Source organism: Schistocerca nitens, chromosome 2, assembly GCF_023898315.1.
Source record: "Schistocerca nitens isolate TAMUIC-IGC-003100 chromosome 2, iqSchNite1.1, whole genome shotgun sequence".
NCBI lineage: Eukaryota > Metazoa > Arthropoda > Insecta > Orthoptera > Acrididae > Schistocerca > Schistocerca nitens.
The window spans coordinates 336157482-336181609 of NC_064615.1; the positions used below are offsets into that span (position 1 = coordinate 336157482).

The window sequence follows — 24128 nt, forward strand, 5'->3', positions numbered from 1 at the left end:
AAAGCGACGAGAGATAGTCAGATATCGGCGGAACAGTGGTTTCAAGGTTGGACCACTTCCTGGGGATTTTTCTGATGAATCGTAGTCTGTTTCCTGTCTTTCCTACGATTAGTTCCAAGCGATCGTTTAAATCGATCCGCATGCATACTCCCAGATATTTAATAGATGTGACTGCTTCCAGTGAATATTCGGCAATTACGAAATCATACCGGGTGGCTGTAATTAAAATGAGAGGTCAAGGGCTATAATTGTCGTATGGCAGCTAGACTTGGTAGATATTCTGATGTGCTAATGCAGAACCGATTTAGGCTGAAAAAGTTAGTTCCAATTTTGGCCACCAGGTGCAAATCTGACTCTGTGAATACAAGAAAATCGTATATAAATGTACCCGTATGTAATGGAATAGGAACGGGACGTGGGCAGAAAAGGTTAAACAAGTGAGAAAGGCAAAGTCGGCAGTTCTGTGTATTCACCACACCCTGTATTGTAAAATGTGCCTCGTCACTCTCTAGAATATTGCCCGGCCGCATGTCATCAACTTCGATCCATACCAGAAACCGAAGAGTAAATTAATTCAAAATAATGGTTCAAATGGTTCTGAGCACTATGGGACTTAACATCTATGGTCATCAGTCCCGTAGAACTTAGAACTACTTAAACCTAACTAACCTAAGGACATCACACAACATCCAGCCATCACGAGGCAGAGGAAATCCCTGACCCCGCCGGGAATCGAACCCGGGAACCCGGGCGTGGGAAGCGAGAACGCTACCGCACGACCACGAGCTGCGGGCAAATTAATTCAGAACGTTGTTTTGTATCATGAGGTATCAGTTGCTGCGTCACCTGGACTTTGTACAGGTACCAGTGTAAAATAGACCGCAAAACTTTCCGTGCTGTTGACCATGGGATGGACAATTCTTGTGATACTGCACAAGCACTAGCAGTACCTGCGGCACATCTTACGTGCTCAGTTACAGCAACAGCAACCTCGTCAATAACTTCCACCGGGACTTCTTCTTCTAGGTGCCACACCTAGTTCACCCGCGTTTGCAATTTCACTATCATCTTCCTCAAAACTTTCAGTGGGTGATACTCGCTCAATGCAGCACTGTAAATGTTGCCGTTCACATGAAACACTTTTACTAACAGGGCACGGTCTCTTCTCGAAAGCCAAACTGTGCACTCACGTTATGGCTGGTCAAATGACAATGTGGATGTCAAACCGTCATACAACACAGTGTACAGCGCCAGATTTTCACCTGGTGGCCGCAATTGGAACTAATCTGTTTTCCGGCGTAAATCGTTTCCGCATTAATGCATTAGTATATCTACCAAGTTTCGCTGCCACGAGGAATTACCGTCCACACTAGACCTTGTGAGTAACTAATTGCAGTTTAATTATAGTCACCCGGTACATAAAAGGCCTTTCAGCCTTTTTATGTATAATATGTTATAGTAGAAGCCGACCTCGGGGTAGATCAGTTAGGATTCCGTAGAAATACTGGAACACGTGAGGCAATACTGACCTTACGACTTATCTTAGAAGAAAGATTAAGGAAAGGCAAACCTACGTTTCTAGCATTTGTAGACTTAGAGAAAGCTTTTGACAATGTTGACTGGAATACTCTCTTTCAAATTCTAAAGGTGGCAGGGGTAAAATACAGGGAGCGAAAGGCTATTTACAATTTGTACAGAAACCAGATGGCAGTTATAAGAGTCGAGGGGTATGAAAGGGAAGCAGTGGTTGGGAAGGGAGTGAGACAGGGTTGCAGCCTCTCCCCAAAGTTATTCAATCTGTATATTGAGCAAGCAGTAAAGGAAACAAAAGAAAAATTCGGAGTAGGTATTAAAATCCATGGAGAAGAAATAAAAACTTTGAGGTTCGCCGATGACATTGTAATTCTGTCAGAGAGAGCAAAGGACTTGGAAGAGCAGTTGAACGGAATGGATGGTGTCTTGAAGGGAGGATATAAGATGAACATCAACAAAAGCAAAACGAGGATAATGGAATGTAGTCGAATTAAGTCGGGTGATGTTGAGGGTATTAGATTAGGAAATGAGACACTTAAAGTAGTAAAGGAGCAAAATAACTGATGATGGTCGAAGTAGAGACGATATAAAATGTAGACTGGCAATGGCAAGGAAAGCGTTTCTGAAGAAGAGAAATTTGTTAACATCGAGTATAGATTTAAGTGTCAGGAAGTCGTTTCTGAAAGTATTTGTATGGAGTGTAGCCATGTATGGAAGTGAAACATGGACAATAAATAGTTTGGACAAGAAGGGAATAGAAGCTTTCGAAATGTGGTGCTACAGAAGAATGCTGAAGATTAAATGGGTAGATCACATAAGTAATGAGGAGGTACTGAATAGGATTGGGGAGAAGAGGAGTTTGTGGCACAACTTGACCAGAAGAAGGGATCGGTTGGTAGGACATGTTCTGAGGCATCAAGGGATCACCAATTTAGTATTGGAGGGCAGCGTGGAGGGTAAAAATCGTAGGGGGAGACCAAGAGATGAATACACTAAGCAGATTCTGAAGGATGTAGGTTGCAGTAGGTACTGGGAGATGAAGAACCTTGCACAGGATAGAGTAGCATGGAGAGCTGCATCAAACCAGTCTCAGGACTGAAGACCACAACAACAACAACAACAACAACATGTTACATTTATTTATGTTGAGCACCAACTGCCAATCCATGCACGAAGTGTTAATGTTGCGTAAGCCTTCCTGCGTTTCTCTTAAATTTCCTTGCGCTGTCACTTCTCCCGGTGCACCAGCTTCATCTTGCATATGTCAAAGAACCTTCTCTTTAATATGTCAAAAGTTTACCGATTGGGAATGCCGAATTCTAAACCGTTGTGTATCAAAAACTGGTGTGCCATCAATAATTATAACGATCTATAGGACTCGACGTTGTATAAGGCTTAGTCGTAAATTTATAATTATCACCTCGAAAAAATAGAGTTGCGACTTTGAAACTTGGTGGCGGTGTTAGTTCATAAATGGCTCTGAGCACTATGGGACTCAACTGCTGTGGTCATCAGTCCCCTAGAACTTAGTACTTAAACCTAACTAACCTAAGGACATCACGCACACCCATGCCCGAGGCAGGATTCGAACCTGCGACCGTAGCAGCAGCGCGGCTCCGGACTGGAGCGCCTAGAACCGCACGGCCACCGCGGCCGGCCGGCGGTGTTAGTCCTTCCATACATATTCACCCTTCAATGTGACGATTTTCCCGACGATGGATGGCAAGGCGGGGTGCTTGGTTGTACAAGTCCGCATTTTTACTCTTCAGGAGACGCCACGTCAGGAAAATGGGGAGCGAGAGCCAAATTTCAAAACCCAAAGAAGTCTCCGAAGCTTTGTTTTGATAGCTTTCCCTAAACATCACCAAAAGATTTCGGTAGTATGCTGCAGTGGCAGTTTGCCTCTTAAGAGCACAATATGTTAGCAGCACACCTTGATTGTCCCAAAAACACACTAACCATCGGTTTACCTGATGATGGTTGGATCTTCGTCTTTTGCGGCGATCGTCAGTCCACATGTTCCCATTGCTTCCTTAGCGCCTTTGTTTGTGGTTATAATGAGACATCCAGCATACATCCACTGAGGGGCTGAACAAGTCATTCGGATTGGCGGGACGGTGCTGCAACATTTCCTCTGCTCCTTCGGTCTGACCTTGAATGGGTGCGAATAGCCGTTGAACGTTTGTCACGTTCCAAAAGTTCCAAATGCTGGAAATTTTTCCCATCGTGGCCTCAATTTTGGTACGTCGGTCTTTGAGCACGAGGGCCATCACTTTGACTGTGAATCCCTGTTCGTCGCAGAGCGGTGGTCTGCCGTTTCGTTTTACGTCACTGAGATTTATTTGTCCACACAAGAGATGTCTACCGTACTTAACCACTGTGTCATGTGATGTTTCGTTGTTACCATAAACTTCCGACAACTCGGCTTTAATTGTGCAGTGTTGTTCCTCTTCAATGGCAGAACACGAATTACCACACGATACTCCACTTTCATTAATGGACTACGCCAATTTGTTGTGGTTCCTCTAGCGGCGTGCTACGGTACTGTTGCGTTACGACTTCAACGTGGAGCAAGACTGCAGATATGTACCTGTAAATCAACAAATCATTAGTTACCGTATTTTATTTTTTCTATATGATAACTAAATCGTTAATGTGACTTCTCGTATTGTTTTTATCGGATTCGTTGCCGATAAACAAAATCAACATGGTATATTATTTCAGCGTACCATCTACCCACCATTTCTTCATGAGACATTACTGCTGGGATCACTGAACTGACGCAACATTGGAAGCTGCTTCCCCATATAAGTGGCAAAATCGACTTGCCACTTAAGCCCAAAAAGGAGAGACGGAAAATCAAGGTTTAACGTCCCGTCAATGATGAGATCATTTGAAATGACGCACAAGTTCCAATAGGGAAAGACAGGTAGGATATGGACCGTATCTTTTTCCAACTAACCATCTCCGCATATCCTGGAAGGAAATTTGGACCTTTCCCGGTACGTACTTCATGCCACAAATGCTGTCTACAGTACAAACCCTTATAAAGCGACAACATAGACGAATACTGGAAACACCTGTCTTACTGTGCCTATTTGTCTGCCAGAACGGACAAATGATGCAAACGCCCGTAACACGAAACATGGTGGCGAAACCATAAACTCTTTATTATGGAGCAATGGAAGAAAGTCATTTGGTCAAGTGTCTTGTTTCACGCAGTTTCCAACTACTGGCCGAGCTTTAGTCTTAAAAGTGAAACATGATGGGAGTTCGGTGATGATTTGGGCATCCGTATCGTGGTATTCCATGGGCCTCATGGGCAGTCAGCAAGGTTCCATTACTGTCAAGGATTATGTGACAGTCCCGTGGTACAATGTTTGTTTAATGGAGTTACAGTGTTCCAAGGTCCGCAGCTCGTGGTCTTGCGGTAGCGTTCTCGCTTCCAGCGCACGGTGTCACGGGTTTGATTCCCGGCGGGGTTGGGGATTTTTCCTGCCACGAGATGACTGGGTGTTGTTGTGTCGTCTTCAACCATCATCATTCGTCCTCATTACGGTGGGAGGAAGGCAATGGCAAACCCCCTCCACTAGGACCTTGCCTAGTACGGCGGTGCGGGTCTCCCGCATCGTCCCCTACACTCCTCGGAGTATGGGACCTCATTATCAGTGTTCCAAGGCGACAGGGCCCCTGCTCACACAGCTCGCGCCGTCCAGGACTGGTTTCGTGTGCGCGAGGATGGATTGTCCCATGTCCGCTGACCACCACAATTACTAGTATTACAATATTACTGAGCTTTTGTGATCGTTTTGAAGAGATGGGCCCGTCATCGCTATCCACCTCCGCCGTCTTTACGTGAAATAGCCACTATGTTGCAGGAAGAGTGGTATGTGATCCTTAAAAACCACACAGGACCTGTATTTAACCGTTGCGAGACGACTGGAAGCTGTTTTGAATGCCAAAGGCTATCCTACACCGTACTAGACATGATAATGTGTTTTGGTGCTTCCATATTTTTGTCCAACCCCTGTACCTCCTTTGTGGGTGGACTACACGTCCTCAGAAGCCGTCTAATGAATCTACCGTACCTGCCACTAGTTACATGTGGTTGTTCCACTTTAAATCGCTCCGTAGGCTCACTCCCTGATATTTAATGAATGTTACTGCTTGCAGCAATTGTACTGGAACTGCGCAGTCGTACAATAATGGTTTACTCTTCCTATTTATGAGAAATATGTTAGATTATTGCCGGCCGCGGTGGTCTAGCGGTTCTAGGCGCTCAGTCCGGAACCGCGCGACTGCTACGGTCGCAGGTTCGAATCCTGCCTCGGGCATGGATGTGTGTGATGTCCTTAGGTTAGTTAGGTTTAAGTAGTTCTAAGTTCTAGGGGACTGATGACCACAGATGTTAAGTCCCATAGTGCTCAGAGCCATTTGAACCATTTTTTTGCTAGATTATTTTTTCTTCAAATAGATGACCTATATCTTGTCCGATGAGCTCCGCATCGGTCAACAGTTTTCGAATACGCCTCGTATGACGACTACCCTACATTAGAAACACGAATTGAAACTGACTAGGGATAGACTTCAGACACGGCCACCCGACTGATCTCATACTTCGCAAGTCGCTTGTATACAACCCACTACGAAAAATGCTAAGGTATTTTGACTCAGTACCTCCCAGGTTTTGAGAAAACGATCCCTAAAGTTCACTAAGCAGAATCGAATCTAAGTTGACGGAATCGATAAATAACCGAAAGCGAGCGTTTTTATCGTAATAGTGGGGTCCGCAACGGCGAATTTCCCTAGAAATCGAGGAATGAATTTATTACGAGAGCCACTTATGTACCCACAAGGTAAACATTGTTTAACGAAGTAGACTCTGGCGTAGCTACCAAGGCATCTGGCACGGGAGCGGAGAACCTGTTCGAGGTCACGCCACAGAGTGAGTGAAAGGTCCATTTTAGGGCGACCATGATTAAAATTTTAATTCCTTAATAATCAAAATCGTTTGAGAAATTTATTTGTCACCTCGTTATTATTCCTTATTGAATTGTTTACCTTACTAACTCTCCTACTCCCAACAAATTTGACAAAAAGAAATATAAAAATGAAGAAAAAATTGCAGAATGCAATTGGGAATTGAACACAGGAACTTTGCTCCTTAGAGAGATGCCTTTGTTGTTACACCAGCGCCGCTTTCACTAACTTGCATTTACGTTATTGGTAGATAAACGGAACTGGTAACAGTTGCTTTCCTCGATTTCTGGGAAAATACGCGTTTGAGAGTCCCACATATGAAGGCGAAATATGTCCAATTCTCAATTATCTATCGCTCAAATAAAATTTATTTGCGCTTCATGAACTTTCGGAGTGATTTTCTCAAAAAACGAGTGCATGGAGGGGGTATTCAGGCAAAATATCTTAGTCTTTTATTTTAGGATGTACGCTAACGACTTGTCAAGTATGAGCCGAATCGGTTTGCCGTCGGTAAGCCCTTCACCTTTTGAGTGGTCTTTCTGTATATATGCAGATTGAAGCTTTACTTTACTTTACTTTACACGTGGCTAAGGCCTTATCGACCATACACCTGCTCTACGAGCCTCTTCCAATTATTTCTATCCAGGGAAATTGTTGTCCAATCAGAGTTGATGCCCATCCTAGCTGCATCTTCCCGGATATTCTCCATCCACCTAATTCGAGGTCTTCCTCTTCTTCTCTTTCGTTCTAATTTCTTAGTGGATGCTATTTTGGGTAGTCTGTTCTCCGGCATCCTTGCTACATGACCAGCCCAGTTCAGTCTTCTCTTCTTTAACATTTCCACAATGGTACTATGTTTGTACAGCTCCCGTAGTTCTTCATTTTTCCTTATCCTCCACTCCATGACATTTTCATCGAAGATTGGTCCAAATATTTTTCTTAGTATTTTTCTTTCAAATATCAACAGTTTTTCTTCATCTTTTTTCCTGAATGTAATAGCTTCACATCCATATAATGCTACTGGTACAATAGTTGACTGATAAAAACGGATTTTGAATTCAGTACTAAGTGATCTCATCCTTAAAATTTTGATACAGCTGTAAAAAGTTCTATTAGCTGCTGCTAGACGGGCGTCTATTTCTATTTCTGCTCTATTGTCTCTGCTAAAAAGACTCCCTAAGTACTTGAAGTGGTCAACTGCCTTGAAAGTGAGACCATATACGGTCAGTGGTGTATTCTTTTGGAGTTTTTTACTTATGACTAGATATTCTGTCTTTTCTTCATTCACATGAAGTCCAGCTTTCTCAGCTATTTTGTAATAATTTTGCATCATCCTGATTAATTCAGCTTTTGAAGTGCTTATTAAGGCTACATCATCTGCATAAGCAAGTCTAGTAATGTTCTGTCCCTGCAGTTGGATCCCTTGTGGATTAGTTTTGGTGAATTCTCTATCAATCTTCTCTAAGATAATATTAAATAGAATAGGTGAGATGGCATCCCCTTGTCTCAGTCCAGTGTACACCTTAAAATTTTCAGTCTCTCCTGCAGGTGTCTTAACTTTGCATATGGTTTCTTCCAAACACATTTTAACTAATTTGATTAATTTTAATGGTATTTCAAATTCTTTCATGGTGTTTAAGAGTGTCTGTCGGTGTATGCTATCATAGGCCTTCTTGAAGTCTATAAATAGAATATGGATATCTACATTAAATTCCCATGCCTCCTCATTTATTTGTCTCAATGTGAATAAGTGATCCAAAGTGGATCTGTTAGTGCGGAAACCACATTGGTAGTCCCCAATCAGTTCTTCGGTTATGGGAATCAGTCTGTGTAGTATACACATCGACAAAATTTTATACGTGACATCGAGTAGGGCAATTCCTCTGTAGTTATCACAGACAAGGGGATCATTCTTCTTAAAGATGGGGCATATAATTGCAGTTTTCCAATCGGCCGGTATGTTTTCTGTCTCCCAAATTGTTTCAATTAAGGAATGTAGTTCTATTTCCAATTGTGGTCCTCCATTTTTTAAAAGCTCAGCAGATTGAAGCAACGATTGAAAATTTGTACCAAGGGCAAGATTTGAACTCAGGTCTCCTGGTGACCATGCAGATGCGCTAACCACTACCCCACCCTTCCTCTGTATTGCAATAGCACCTCAGTATCACACGAAACCTGAAACCAGACGTAGGTGCTTTGATCAAATGTACACTACTGGCCATTAAAATTGCTACACGAAGAGGAAATGCAGAGGATTGGACGAATATATTATACTAGAACTGACATGTGATTACATTTTCACGCATTTTGCGAGCATAGATCCTGAGAAATCAGTACCTCTGGCCGTAATAACGGCCTTGATACGCCTCGGCGTTGAGTCAAACAGAGCTTGGATGGCGTGTACAGGTACAGCTACCCATGCAGCTGCAACACGATACCACAGTTCATCAAGAGTTGTGACTGGCGTATAGTGACTAGCCAGTTGCTCGGCCACCATTGACAGACGTTTTCAATTAGTGAGAGATCCGGAGAATGTGCTGGCCAGGGCAGCAGTCGAACATTTTCTGTATCCAAAAAGGCCCGTACAGGACCTGCAACATGCGGTCGAGTATTATCCTGCTGAAATGTAGGTTTTCGCAGTGATCGAATGAAGGGTAGAGCCACGGGTCGTAACACATCTGAAATGTCCACTGTTCAAAGTGCCGTCAATGCGAACAAGAGGTGACCGAGACGTGTAACCAATAGTACCCCATACCATCAAGCCGAGTGATTCGCCAGTATGGCGATGACGAATACACGCTTCCAATGTCCGTTCACCGCGATGTCGCCAAACACGGATGCGACCATCATGATGCTGTAAACAGAACGAGGATTCATCCGAAAAAATGACGTTTTGCCATTCGTGCCCCCAGGTTCGTCGTTGAGTACACCATCACAGGCGCTCCTGTCTGTGATGCAGCGTCAAGGGTAACCGCAGCCATGGTCTCCGAGCTGATAGTCCATGCTACTGCAAACGTCGTCGAACTGTTCGTGCAGATGGTTGTTGTCTTGCAAACGTCCCCATCTGTTGACTCACGGATCAAGACGTGGCTGCGTGATCCGTTACAGCCATGCGGATAAGATGTCTGTCATCTCGAGTGCTAGTGATACGAGGCCGTTGGCATCCAGCACGGCGTTCCGTATTACCGTCCTGAACCCACCGATTCTATATTCTGCTATCAGTCATTGGATCTCGACCAACGCGAGCAACAATGTCCCGATTCGATAAACCGCAATCGCGATAGGCTACAAAAAACTGGTTCAAATGGCTCTGAGCACTATGGGATTTATCTGCTGAGGCCATCAGTCCCCTAGAACTTAGAACTACTTAAACCTAACTAACTTAAGGACATCACACACATCCATGCCCGAGGCAGGATTCGAACCTGCGACCGTAGCGGTCGCGCAGTTCCAGACTGTAGCGCCTAGAACCGCTCGGCCACACCGCCCGGCTGCGATAGGCTACAATCCACCCTTTATCAAAGTCGGACACGTGATGGTACGCATTTCTCCTCCTTACACGAGGCATCACAACAACGTTTCAACTGGCAACGCCGGTCAACAGCTGTGTGTGTATGAGAAATCGGTTGGAAACTTTCCTCATGTCAGCACGTTGTAGGTGTCGCCACCGGCGCCGACCTTGTGTGAATGCTCTGAAAAGCTAATGATTTGCATATCACAGCATCTTCTTCCTGTCGGTTCAATTTCACGTCTGTAGCACGTCATCTTCGTGGTGTAGCAATTTTAATGGCCAGTAGTGCAACTATATGGTTCCAGAGATGTTTTCAAAACATGATGTACACATTCTGAGTGAAGCGACGGGTCTCTGCAATGCTGTACGAGTTTAGGGAGTATACCAGGCGGGCTGTGGCGTGAATGGTTCAATGGTTCAAATGGCTCTGAGCACTATGGGACTAAACATCTATGGTCATCAGTCCCCTAGAACTTAGAACTACTTAAACCTAACTAACCTACGGACATCACACAACACCCAGCCATCACGAGGCAGAGAAAATCCCTGACCCCGCCGGGAATCGAACCCGGGAACCCGAGCGTGGGAAGCGAGAACGCTACCGCACGACCACGAGATGCGGGCGGCGTGAATGGGGGTTTGTACTGAGGAAGGTGGCGTGATATGTTAGTACGTGCGGTTCTGTAAAGCCACGGTGCCAGCGTGGAGTAGTGATCAGCGCACCTGTCTAGTCAGCAGGAGACAGGTTCGAATTCCTCGCCTTGATGCATTTTTTCATTCCCCGATTCAATCTGCATATACATCGTAAATGTCTGACACTTGAAAATGTCTCTGGAACCATATACACTACTGGCCATTAAAATTGCTACACCACGAAGATGACGTGCTACAGACGCGAAATTTCACCGACAGAAAGAAGATGCTGTGATATGCAAATGCTTAGCTTCTCAGAACATTCACACAAGGTTGGCGCCGTTGGAGACACCTACAACGTGCTGACATGAGGAAAGTTTCCAACCGATTTCTCATACACAAACAGCAGTTGACTGGCGTTGCCTGGTGAAACGTTGTTGTGATTCCTCGTGTAAGGAGGAGAAATGCGAACCATCACGTTGCCGACTTTGATAAAGGTCGGATTGTAGCCTATCGCGACTGCGGTTTATCGTATAGCGACATTGCTGCTCGCGTTGGTCGAGATCCAATGACTGTTAGCAGAATATGGAATCGGTGGGTTCAGGAGAGTAATACGGAACGCCGTGCTGGATCCCAACGGCGTTGACAGGCATCTTATCCGCATGGCTGTAACGGATCGTGCAGCCAAGTCTCGATCCGTGAGTCTTCAGATGGGGACGTTTGCAAGACTACAACCATCTGCACGAACAGTTCGACGACATTTGTAGCAGCATGGACTATCAGCTCCGAGACCATGGCTGCTGTTACCCTTGACGCCGCATCACAGACAGGAGCGCCTGTGATGGTGTACTCACCGACGAACCTGGGGGCACGAATGGCAAAACGTCATTTTTTTCGGATGAATATAGGTTCTGTTTACAGCGTCATGATGGTCGCATCCGTGTTTGGCGACATCGCGGGAAGGCACATTGGAAGCGTGTATTCGTCATCGCCATACTGGCGTATCATCTGGCGTGATGGTATGGGGTGCCATTGGTTACAAGTCTCGGTCACCTCTATCTCGCATTGACGGCACTTTGAACAGTGGACGTTACATTTCAGATGTGTTACGACACGTGGCTCTCCCCTTCATTCGATCCCTGCGAAACCCTATATTTCAGCAGGATAATGGACGACCGCATATTGCAGGTCCTGTACGGGCCTTTCTGGATACAGAAGATGTTCGACTGCTGCCATGGCCAGCACATTCTCCGGATCTCTCACCAATTGAAAACGTCTGGTCAATGGTGACCGAGCAACTGGCTCCGTCACAATACGCCAGTCACAACTCTTGATGAACTGTAGTATCGTGTTGAAGCTGCATGGGTAGCTGTACCTGTACACGCCATCCAAGCTCTGTTTGACTCATTGCCCAGGCGTATCAAGGCCGTTATTACAGCCATAGGTAGTTGTTATGGGTACTGATTTCTCAGGATCTATGCACCCAAATTGCGTGAAAATTTAATAAAAAAAATGGTTCAAATGGCTCTGAGCACTATGGGACTCAACTGCTGTGGTCATTAGTCTCCTAGAACTTAGAACTACTTAAACCTAACTAACCTAAGGACATCACAAACATCCATGCCCGAGGCAGGATTCGAACATGCGACCGTAGCAGTCGCACAGTTCCGGACTGCGCGCCTAGAACCGCGAGACCACCGCGGCCGGCTAAAATTTAATCACATTTCAGTTCTAGTATAATATATTTGTCCAATGAATACCCGTTTATCATCTGCATTTCTTTTTGGTGTAGCAATTTTAGTGACCGGTAGTGTAGTTTCATTTGATGGAAGTCTTTCTTCCCGTGTACTGTCCGTGAATGGAATCGAAAGGGGAGAAAATAACACTGGTACTAGTTACTGTGTGGGGGCTTGAGGAGAACAGTGTGGAGTGAGACGGAGACTGGTACAGAGTCCGTGGCTTACGACAGGGCGCCGTGGTGACGGCTCTGCAGCAGGCGGCGGCCGCGCCCAACCAAGCGGCTGCGGCGGCGCTCAACCTGCACGCCATCGAGTCCTACCTGGCGCTGCAGAGCCTCACGCAGATCGTCGCCTCCAACACGAAGCAGGTGGGCGCGCTGCCGCCGCTGCTGCCCCCGCCGCTGCCGCCGCCGGCGCACGTCCTCGAGGAGAGCCCAGAGACCGCGGCCGCCGAGACGCCCAAGCTACCTCCTGCCGTCGCCGCCGCCGCCTCCGCCACGACAGCCTCAACGGCCGCCTCCGCCCCCGCGGTCTCTGCTGGCTCGGCGCCACAGCCACCCCCGCCACCACCTCCGGCGGCCACCGTCCCGGCGCCGTCGCCTTCGCTGGCATCTGGCACCTCCCACGGCCACCACGCGCACCAGCACCAACACCACCGACCCAAGAAGCAGTTCATCTGCAAGTTTTGCTCGCGGCACTTCACCAAGTCGTACAACCTTCTCATCCACGAGCGCACTCACACCGACGAGCGGCCCTACTCGTGTGACATCTGCGGCAAGGCGTTCCGGAGGCAGGACCACCTCAGGGACCACAGGTGAGTGGTTGCCAACTACTCTTTCCCATTCTCAGGATACGCTGGCGAACGGTTAGACTTACGATTTCACTCATCACATAGATAAACCTGAATGTGGGCCATGTGTTTGCGGTCTAGTTCGTAGTTGCTGATGAGTCTTCCGGGCTGCATGGTCGTGGCCTGCCTGGACATCTTCGGAGGTGCTGCTGGCGACACAGAGCTTTGCCGATTCAGCGTCGCCTGGAGCTCCTCTAAAGATGTCCGGCGCAGCTCTGTACGAAATGTCAGCAACCAAAAAGTTTCTTCGACCACGGCCATTCAGCCCGTAAGACTCACCAGTACTCAATCATTAAAGGTTTTTTGTATGATCAAACTACTTCTCCAATGCCTTATTTCTCATGTCTCTCGGGGTCGATCTTGTTAGTCTGGTTACGCCAAATTTTTTCATCCTTCTAGGATTCAAGCCCTTCGTTTTCTGGTCTTCCACTAGGTTGCTAACTCGTATATTTGTTGTGCATCCAGGACTTCTAAGTACTGTTTTAGTCATATGGTTGGATTCACGCACATGACATGCCCGTGCCAGTATCCAGAAAGCTTTTCCACTGTGTTACCTGCCTGAAAAGAACCTCAGATGTGGTTGCTTCTAACTCTCTTAGGTGCACACCTCCAGGCTAGCGTAGCAACCTTGTCTCTGTTACACGGAGCTTCCGTTCGTTTGATTTTCACATGGCCCAAATTTGAACCCTACGTCAGAGCTGGCTTTATCGCTCGTTTGTATATACATCCTTTGACATCGAAAGGTATTCTCTCATCGCACATGATTTCTGTTCCTGCAGTTTTTATACAATCTTTTAAGCCTTATATGTAAAATCTGCGGATGCTATTACAGATCCAATCGGTTGGTGTTAGAAGAGCACTGTGTAAATTAACACTGTCTGACTCTATGTGAAGTATCCGGACACCCACAAAAACATACGTTTTTCATATTAGGTACATTGTGCTGCCACTTACTGGCAAATACTCCATATCAGCGACCTCAGTAGCCATTAGTCATCGTGAAAGAGCAGAATGGGGCGCTCCGTGGAACTCAAAAAATGGTTCAAATGGCTCTGAGCACTATGGGACTCAACTTCTGAGGTCATTAGTCCCCTAGAACTTAGAACTAGTTAAACCTAACGACATCACACACATCCATGCCCGAGGCAGACTTCGAACCAGCGACCGTAGTGATCCCGCGGAACTCGCGGACTTCGAGCATGGTCAGGTAATTGGGTGTCTCTTGTGTCATACATGCGTATGCGAGATTTCCTCATTCCTAAACATCCCGATGTCCAGTGTTTCCGATGTGATACTGAACTGGAAACGTGAAGGGATACGTGCAGCACAAAAGCGTACAGGCCGACCTCGTCTGTTGACTGACAGAGACCGCCGACAGTTGAAGAGGGTCGTAATGTGTAATCTATCTAAACCATCACACAGAAACTGCATCAGGATCCACTGAAAGTACTATGACAGTTAGGCGGGAGGTGAGAAAACTTGGATTTCATGGTCGACCGGTTGCTCATAAGCCACACATCGCGTTGGCAAACGGCAAACGACGCTTCGCTTGGTGCAAGAGCGTAAACATTGGATGATTGAACGGTGGAAAAACATTGTGTGGAGTGGTGAGTCACGGTACACAATGTGGCAATCCGATGTCAGGGTGTGGGTGTGGCGAATGCCCGGTGAACGTCATCTGTCAGCGTGTATAGTGCCAACAGTAAAATTCCGAGGCGGTGGTGTTATGGTGTGCTCGTGTTTTTCATGAAAGGGGCTTGCACCCCTTGTTGTTTTGCGTGGCACATCACAGCACAGGCCTACATTGATGTTTCAAGAACGTTTTTTCTTCCCACTGTTGAAGAGTAATTCGGGGATGGCGATTGCATCTTTTAACACGATCGAGCGCCTATTCATAGTGCACGGCCTGTGACGGAGTCATTACATGACAATAACATCCCTGTAATGGACTGACCTGCACAGAGTCCTGATCTGAATCCTATAGAACACCTTTCGGATGTTTTGGAACGCCGACTTCGTGCCAGACCTCACCGACTGACATCGATACCTCTCCTCAGTGCAGCACTCCGTGAAGAGTGGGCTGCCATTCCCCAAGAAACCTTCCAGCACCTGAGTGAACGTATGCCTGCGAGAGTGTAAGCTCTCATCAAGGCTAAGGATGGGCCAACACCATATTGAATTCCAGCACTACAGGGCACTACAGGGCCCCACGAACTTGTAAGTCATTTTCAGCCAGGTGTCCGGATACTTTTGATCACATAGTGTATCTGATCACCTGTTAGTGCACATTAATATCGGGTGTGTCCACCCTTCGCCTTTATGACGGCTTGATCTGTGCTTGTGGCACTTTCAATGAAGTGTCTAACTGTCTCTCGAGGAATGGCAGACCCGAAATTACAGAACATAGTGATATTGGATTCTGGAGGCTTGAGCTAAATCGACTTTCTAACTCATCCCAAAATGTTCCATTGGGATCCGATCGGTATTATAGGCAGGCTAATCAACATCAGGGATTTCATTGTCCACAAACCATTGCCTCCCAGACGCTGATTTTTTATGACAGGATGCATTTTCATGGTGATGCAGTCATCATCATCAGACTGTTTCTCTACTGTACCTATTACACTATCATGTAAAATATGTTCATCTTCTTCCACATTTAGCATTTTCTTAAGCGCAGTAAGAGGACCTCATTCTCACCTCTGAAACAACCATGCGCCGTAACAGCACCACCTCTGTACTTCATTACTGGCACTATATGTGGTGGCAGATAAAGTTCTTCTGCCATTCGCCAGACCAGAACCTTCCCACCGGATTGCCAATGGTCTGCAGTCATCCGCTGTCCAGTGACGTCACTCTTTACATCAGTGTCGCTTACGGTTGACTACAGACATAAGTCGTTTATGAAGAGCTGCTCGACCATTTTAGCCCACTGTTTTCAACTGTCTGCGCACAGTCGTGCTTGCTGGACTGCTGGAATTGCTTCGGAACTCACGATCGATTCCCTCCGCTGTTATCACGCTATTTTTACAACCACCCTCCGCAATTCTCGACGATCTCAGTTCGTCAGAACATGAGGTATGCTTTAGTCTTGGTTTAGCTGTACTTGTTCTTTCGCGTTTTCGCTTGACAGTCTCGTCACAAACAGCCGACTTGGGCAGCCATTGTACGGGTGGAGTGCAACTGACGGATTTGTGACTCACAATCAGATGACGTCCAATGGCTAGCTCACGGTCGAAGTCACTGAGCTTTTCTGACCGATTCGTTTGTGCTGTTACTGCCTGACCACTGACAACACGGTAGTCCCCGCCTTCTTTTATATTGGCCTCTCGTCACATCTGGTGTTCAGTTACGCATTACATAAGGGTGTCTGGATACTTTTGAACAGATTGTTTAGTGGCTGTTTGGAAATGGCGGTCTTTCCTGAAGAGTTGCTAGACTAAAACTGTGTGCCGAACCGGGACACGAATCTGGATTCTTGATTTTAGCGGGAAATACTCTTATCGACTGAACCACAAAGGCATTATTCTCTACTCGCCCTCACGACTATACATCTGCTAATATCCGCTTCACTATTTCTCGGACCTTACATTCTACTGCATAGTTTGCTGGACTGACACTTCTGGTAGAAAGGTAGTGTGGAGAATTGGCTTTGCCACAGTTAAGTATTGTTTTTTATTTCAGTTGGCCCAAAAATGGAATTTTAAGAACAATTTCTGTACAGAAATATCTGACTTATGGTCTTCTTTCTTCTGAAATTTTTTCGCAATAAATAATCTTTGTGACATTTTAAATTGGAATTAACTCTCGAAACTAGTTATACGGTAAGTAAAAGGGCATATCGGTGGCTCTAGTTTACATCTTATTAGAAGACACATTCTGCCAAACTGGAGGCAGGAATACATTGACAATAAATCTTCTAACTGTACATTAAAGTTTACAAATGCTCAAGTGACATACTTCCTCTTGAGAATCCAGTCGAATGGGAGTCTAAATTTGAACAATGTTTCTACCAGCAATAGCTTTTACTAACTCCTTTTGCATGTATAGCTGTAGTGTCATTACATCATTTCCTTTAACAAATTTTTTACTAGGATCACCTACTCACCCCGTGTTACAGCTCGCTGGAATTATTCTATCTATTCCATATCAGACCAAGTCGGGTACCGTTCCATTATCCTAAGAAGCATAATCAAAATATGGATGCTTTGACTATATTTAAGAGAGACTGTAGGATCTTACGACCAAGAGACTCTTATTCACAAGCGCAGAATCCTCGTTTTCAGACATCGAAGTTCTCGTAAGACGAATTTTTGTGTCCTCCTTCAAAACTCAGTTCCAACTAAATGAAAGAAAGGAAGTGAACGAAAATTATTTCTTAACAATCAACCGACATGGAGTAGTCTGGAACCGCGCCACCAATACGGTCGCAGGTTCGAATCGTGCCGCAGGCGTGGATGTGTGTGATGTCCTTAGGTTCGTTAGGTTCAAGTAGTTCTAAGTTCTAGGGGACTGATGACGTCAGATGTTAAGTCCCATAGTGCTCAGAGCCATTTGAACCATTTTTTCTGGAGCTCATTAGACTTAGTATATGTTCAATAGCTTACAAATGATGATAGAAAATGAGCTTAGGCTTGATGAAGGGATGTTTTGGAATTCCTGATAAGTTATTCAGGGAAACCGTATAAAATGCAAGATCAGTTTGCGAAAAGGAATCTAAGCCACCGGCCCTGACAAAATGGTGTATACCTTACTTCTCAAGCGCCACGCTATGTCTCATTCGGAGACTATAATCGTATAATTGTTTTTCTTGTGCATTTTTGTCTCATTTGTCTTGTACGTTGCTGTACATTTGTCCAGAGCCTTGATGTTACCATTAAACTCTATGCGACACTTTTTGGCCTGAAACGATTCACGGACCAAACAGTAGTCAAGACGGACGGAAGACGGAAAATCAATTAATTTTGAGTCATTTACTTAATAAGATGAGTGGGGTCGTTAGAGTGATAACTGAGACTGGGCATTATCGTTTATTTGCATCATTTCGTTTGAAGGGCTGCGCCATCTGTATAGGGACAGTTCGTAGTTCTCTTATCAAAAACGATACTCCTGGTATTAACTAAAGTGGTTTGCGGAACGGGTTAAACTGAAAAAGGAGCAGTCAACCACAGATCTGGTCCGCTGCGGTGTGTCCGTCGCTTTGTGATGATGGCAGCAACAATCCGGTATTTGATCTCTTCAAGTAGAAATGTGACCAGTTCCAAGAACGCGACGAATTTTCAGTATAATCTTAGAGGGTGAAAATGGCCGCAGGATAATGGATACAGTCTCTCTTCTCTAGCATTATTTCCGTTTTTTGGGGTCTTACACACGGAGTAGGTATTAAAATTCATGGAGAAGAAGTAAAAACTTTGAGGTTCGCCGATGACATTGTAATTCTGTCGGAGACAGCAAAGGACTTGGAAGAGCAGTTGAACGGAATGGACAGTGTCTTGAAAGGAGGATATAAGATGAACATCAACAAAAGCAAAACGAGGATAATGGAATGTAGTCAAATTAAATCGGGTGATGCTGAGGGGATTAGATTAGGAAATGGGACACTTAAAGTAGTAAAGGAGTTTTGCTATTTAGGGAGTAAAATAACTGATGATGGTCGAAGCAGAGAGGATATAAAATGTAGACTGGCAATGGCAAGGAAAGCGTTTCTGAAGAAGAGAAATTTGTTAACATAGAGTATAGATTTAAGTGTCAGGAAGTCGTTTCTGAAAGTATTTGTATGGAGTGTAGCCATGTATGGAAGTGAAACATGGACGATAACTAGTTTGGACAAGAAGAGAATAGAAGCTTTCGAAATGTGGTGCTACAGAAGAATGCTGAAGATAAGGTGGGTAGATCACGTAACTAATGAGGAGGTATTGAATAGGATTGGGGAGAAGAGAAGTTTGTGGCACAACTTGACTAGAAGAAGGGATCGGTTGGTAGGACATGTTTTGAGGCATCAAATTTAGCATTGGAGGGCAGCATGGAGGGTAAAAATCGTAGAGGGAGACCAAGAGATGAATACACTAAGCAGATTCAGAAGGATGTAGGTTGCAGTAGGTACTGGGAGATGAAGAAGCTTGCACAGGATAAAGTAGCATGGAGAGCTGCATCAAACCAGTCTCAGGACTGAAGACCACAACAACAACAAACACGATGGATACGCCACAATCTACTGTAAACCATTATTATATTTTGTGATTGAAAGACAGTCCTGCTCCCACTTATTATTTAAACTAAACGGAACGCCACCATTCTACAGATATTATCTCTATGTAATTTCTTGTCGAAACATACTGTATATCTTGTCTCTAGGGCAAAGGTAGAAACTGACTTTAATCACCTACTTAGTAGTCGTCATTCGTCTTCCCAAATATTAAAAATATCCCATACCCCAGGTCTTGCCCCCTTCGCCCACAAACGGTCGTATGAGCGCTCTTGCCAAATATATAGTTCAGTGTCCTGATTCGTTCTGGTCCCAGCTGATCCCACTGCCTCAAACTATACGTTATATGAGGAAACCCAGTTTTCATTTCAGGTATCAGAAACTAGTAACGAGCTTAGGTATAGAATCACGACTGAGAACGGGTATCTAATCTTCACGCACAAATATATTCGTAACTCCTCGTTTGAAATGATATTATGGGAATGTCGTTGACATAACTTATTGCTATAATGGGAAAAAATGCGTCGGAGCTTTTATATAAATGAACCGTGTATATCTAGTTATACCGCTAAACATGATTTAGCATGAATGTAATCCATATTCTGAAGACAGTTGTGCAGAATTAGTGACGGGCCTTATTTATATACTTTATATTTTCGGTTATTTGTTGAAATGTCAAGGTAACACAAAGTGATAGCACGCCATAGCAAGTACTGCGCTGGAGATCAGCTAGACCGCAGGTTGGCTGGTCCTTCCAGGAAGCGGCGGGAGAGATCGGCGCTGGAAACCCTGGCCAGACCACCCACTTAATTAAGGCTGCCGTTATAATAGGGCGGCTACTACGGTCCTCCCACACCTAACAATGGGAACGGCTGTTACGGCAGGTAGGAGGGCGCCGCTATGGGAGAGCACAGTATAACAGTACGGTACGGTAATAACACTCATTTCGGTTCGGGGACGGATCCGCAACAGATAGCCCCGGCGCGCTCTGACGTTTACTGCCTCCGTGGGAAGGAGTGCGGATCCTTCACTGGACCGAAACTAGCAAAAAAGGAGCACGCGGCGCCCACTGAGCTTACGAGTGGGTACTGTGTCTGTCCTCTGGTCTCAGGCACCATGTCGTGAAGTTTCTTACATTGCTATGGCGTTCAGTTCCGAGACATACTACGAATATGAGACAGCAAATAACAAGAACAACTAAACAGTCATTAAAAAAGCAGGAGTGTACAATATTTACTCAACACCTGTTTTTTTTTTAGTGAGTCAAAATTATTGGTAGGGTCTACACTATATATATAAACTCTAGGGAGGATACGGAACAAACAAGGTCTAATCAACTTACGTCCGGAAATTCATGGTTTCCATGCTATAGACCATTCATTCAGTGATACTCTGTTACAGAGACTGTGGTCCAATACGCGCTGTACCATGCAGCCACGGTTACAGATGCATTATTTTCTCCTAGAGAGTGGTACGGTGACAGCGAAACACCAGGATCGGTGCAGCCGGAATGTATGGCCCAGAATAATTAGTAACCGTTTTTTGGGACCCATCTTCCTTCCACGTCGCCTAAGAGGCCGGAACTATCGGCGTTTCTTACAGGTGATTTTGCTTCCCCTAATGGAAGAACTGCAATTGAGGATTCGAAGGGTTATGTGGCTGCTACATAATGGTGCTCCAGCCCACTTAGCCGTTAACATTCGGACGCGTCGATAGTGTCTTCCCTGGTCGATGGTTCGGACGAGGAGGTCCAGTTACGTGGCCTGTTCGTTCACCGGATCTCAACCCGTACGATTTCTGGTTATGGGGCCATCTCGAAAGTATCCAGATGTGGAGACAATGGAGCAGCGTATTCATGCTGCCTTTGACACTGTTCGGATGCAGCGTGGCCGATGTGAACGTGTAAGACAGAACATGATACGGCGCGTCCACGCATGCGTGAGGCACGTGGAAACAATTTTCAACACATACTGTAACTGTTGCTACATGGTACAGCGCGCATTAGACCACAGTCTCTGCAACAATATACACACATCAAAAAAAGTTTGGCATCACCTCGGTTCCGAGAGTTCCGGCACTGTTGGTCCAGATTGTCCCACTCCTCAACAGCGATTCGGCGCAGATCCCTCAGAATGGTTAGAGGGTCACGTCGTCCGTAAACAGCCCTTTTCAATCTACCCCAGGCAACTTCGATAGGGTTCACGTCTTGAAAACATGCTGGCCACTCTAGTCGACCGATGTCGTTATCCTGAAGAAAGTCATTCACAAGATATGCACGATGGGGGCTCGAATTGTCGTCCATAAAGACGAATGCCTCGATAATGTGCTGTCGATATGGTTGCACTATCGGTCGGAGAATGGCATTCACATATCGTACAGCCGTTACGGTGCCTTCCATGACCACCAGCGGCGTACATCCGCCCCACATAATGTCACCCCCAAAACATCAGGGAACCTCCACCTTGCTGCACTCGCTGGACAGTGTGTCTAAGGCGCTCAACCTGACCGGCTCGCCTCCAAACATGTCTCTGACAGTAGTCTGATTGAAGGTATTTGCGACACTCATCGCCGGCCGAAGTGGCCGTGCGGTTAAAGGCGCTGCAGTCTGGAACCGCAAGACCGCTACGGTCGCAGGTTCGAATCCTGCCTCGGGCATGGATGTTTGTGATGTCCTTAGGTTAGTTAGGTTTAACTAGTTCTAAGTTCTAGGGGACTAATGACCTCAGCAGTTCAGTCCCATAGTGCTCAGAGCCATTTTTTTGCGACACTCATCGGTGAAGAGAACGTGATGCCAATCCTGAGCGGTCCATTCGGCATGTTGGTGGGCCCATCTGTACCGCGCTGCACGGAGTCGTCGTTGCAAAAAGATGGACCTCGCCATGGACGTCCGGAGTAAAGTTGCGCATCATGCAGCCTATTGCGCACAGTTTGAGTCGTAGCACGTAGTCCGGCGGCTGCACGAAAAGCATTATTCAACATGGTGGCGTTGATGTCAGGATTCCTTCGAGCCATAATCCGTAGGTAGCGGCCATCCACTGCAGTAGTAGCCCTGTGCGTGGCATGTCATTGGCAGTTCCTTTCTCTCTGTATCTCCTCTATGTCCGAACAACATCGCTTTGGTTCACTCCGAGACGCCTGGACACTTCCCTTGTTGAGAGCACTTCCTGGCACAAAGTAACAATGCGGACGTGATAGAACCGCGGTATTGACCGTCTAGGCATGGTTGAACTTCAGACAACACGAGCAGTGTACCTCCTTCCTGGTGGAATGACTGGAATTGATCGGCTGTCGGACCCCCTCCGTCTAATAGGCGCTGCTCATGCATGCTTGTTTACATCTATGGGCGGGTTTAGTGACATCTCTGAACAGTCAAAGGGACTGTGTCTGTGATGCAATATCCACAGTCAACGCGCATCTTCAGGAGTTCTGGGAACCGGGGTGATGCAAAAAAAATTTTGATGTGTGTATATAGACCGCAGTCTCTGTAGCAATCAATGTATGATTTAATAAATGGTCTCTAGCATGGAATCCACGCATTTCCGGACATAAATTCATTAGACCTGTTTTGTTCCGTATCCTCTCATCGACCTGTCCCTAGAGTTTGTACACGGTATACATGTGTATGAAACAGAAGTAATGGTCCGCAACACGTCACTGTAAGAGAACTTGTAGAACAGTGGAACCATAGTAAGTGATTTTAGCAGACAGGTGGAATCCACGTAGATCCAACAGAGCCCTCTTTTCTATTACCGAACAGGTCAGTGTTCTGTTACACTTAGTCGTTGCGTTGCCGTCATACAAAGTCAAAACGTGTAACCAAGTGCCACTATGCCTTGCCGACATCACACGGTCGAATATCTGCATCTAATTGTGTGTTTGAACGGGACAGAATGACTGGTCCTCGGGATGCGGGTCTGTCGTTCTGTGACATTGTGGGTCGTACAGGGCACACTGCTTCAACAGTGAGGCGTATGTGGAACTAGTGAAGAGAAGAGGATCGTACAGTCTCCCATAGGCTACTGGACGACACAGTGTGGCCACAGCGCGAGATGAGGGCTATCTTGTCCGTTTGACCGTAACGGACAGCAGAACGGTGTGCGGAAATTTGCCACGGCGAACATTTGCCACGATTTTACCTGCTCCGAAGGGTTGGGTCCCTTGTCTCCCCCTCCTCCTGCTCCTCCTCACTCGCCGCCCGACCCGCAGTACAGGTGCTTACTGAGCCTTTCCGCTGATTGTCTTAACATAGGATCAAAATCTCTAACTTTCGTTGTGGAAACTATTAAATGCATCTCGCATTGAAATCCGCCAATCTTGGAGATTTTGCGCTCATCTAAATTATACCTGCCTTTTTCGGTGCTCCTGCAGCAGGAGTCGTGTTTTATGTACCATGGGGGATCAGTTCCGTCTGATATTAATTTATTTGGTATGAATTTCTCGAGTTCTTGAAACTTAAGTCACATATGATCTTCACTTACATAGTTTGGAAGGCTTGGAGACTGTCTCTTAGAAAGACGTCAACCGAATTTTTAGTTTCTTTTATAAATATATATATTTCGAGTTTAGTTTTGGTGAATTTCTTTATTACGGAATTGAGCCTCGCTACGGCTGTGTGTACACTAATTCCTGTACCCGTCGTGATGCTCAGGATTATTTGTAGCTAAGAGGTCCAGTCTG

At 45.8% G+C, this 24128-nt stretch overlaps 1 protein-coding gene across 1 annotated transcript in view; it reads left to right on the forward strand.

The window, feature by feature from the left end:
- Positions 1 to 24128, forward strand: part of LOC126235015 (protein sister of odd and bowel-like) — a 244428-nt gene that overhangs the window by 8007 nt on the left and 212293 nt on the right. The window contains exons 2-3 of the mRNA XM_049943750.1: positions 12627 to 12768; positions 12952 to 13210. Of these exons, the coding sequence (XP_049799707.1) occupies positions 12627 to 12768; positions 12952 to 13210 (401 nt within the window). The remainder of the gene's footprint in view (positions 1 to 12626; positions 12769 to 12951; positions 13211 to 24128) is intronic.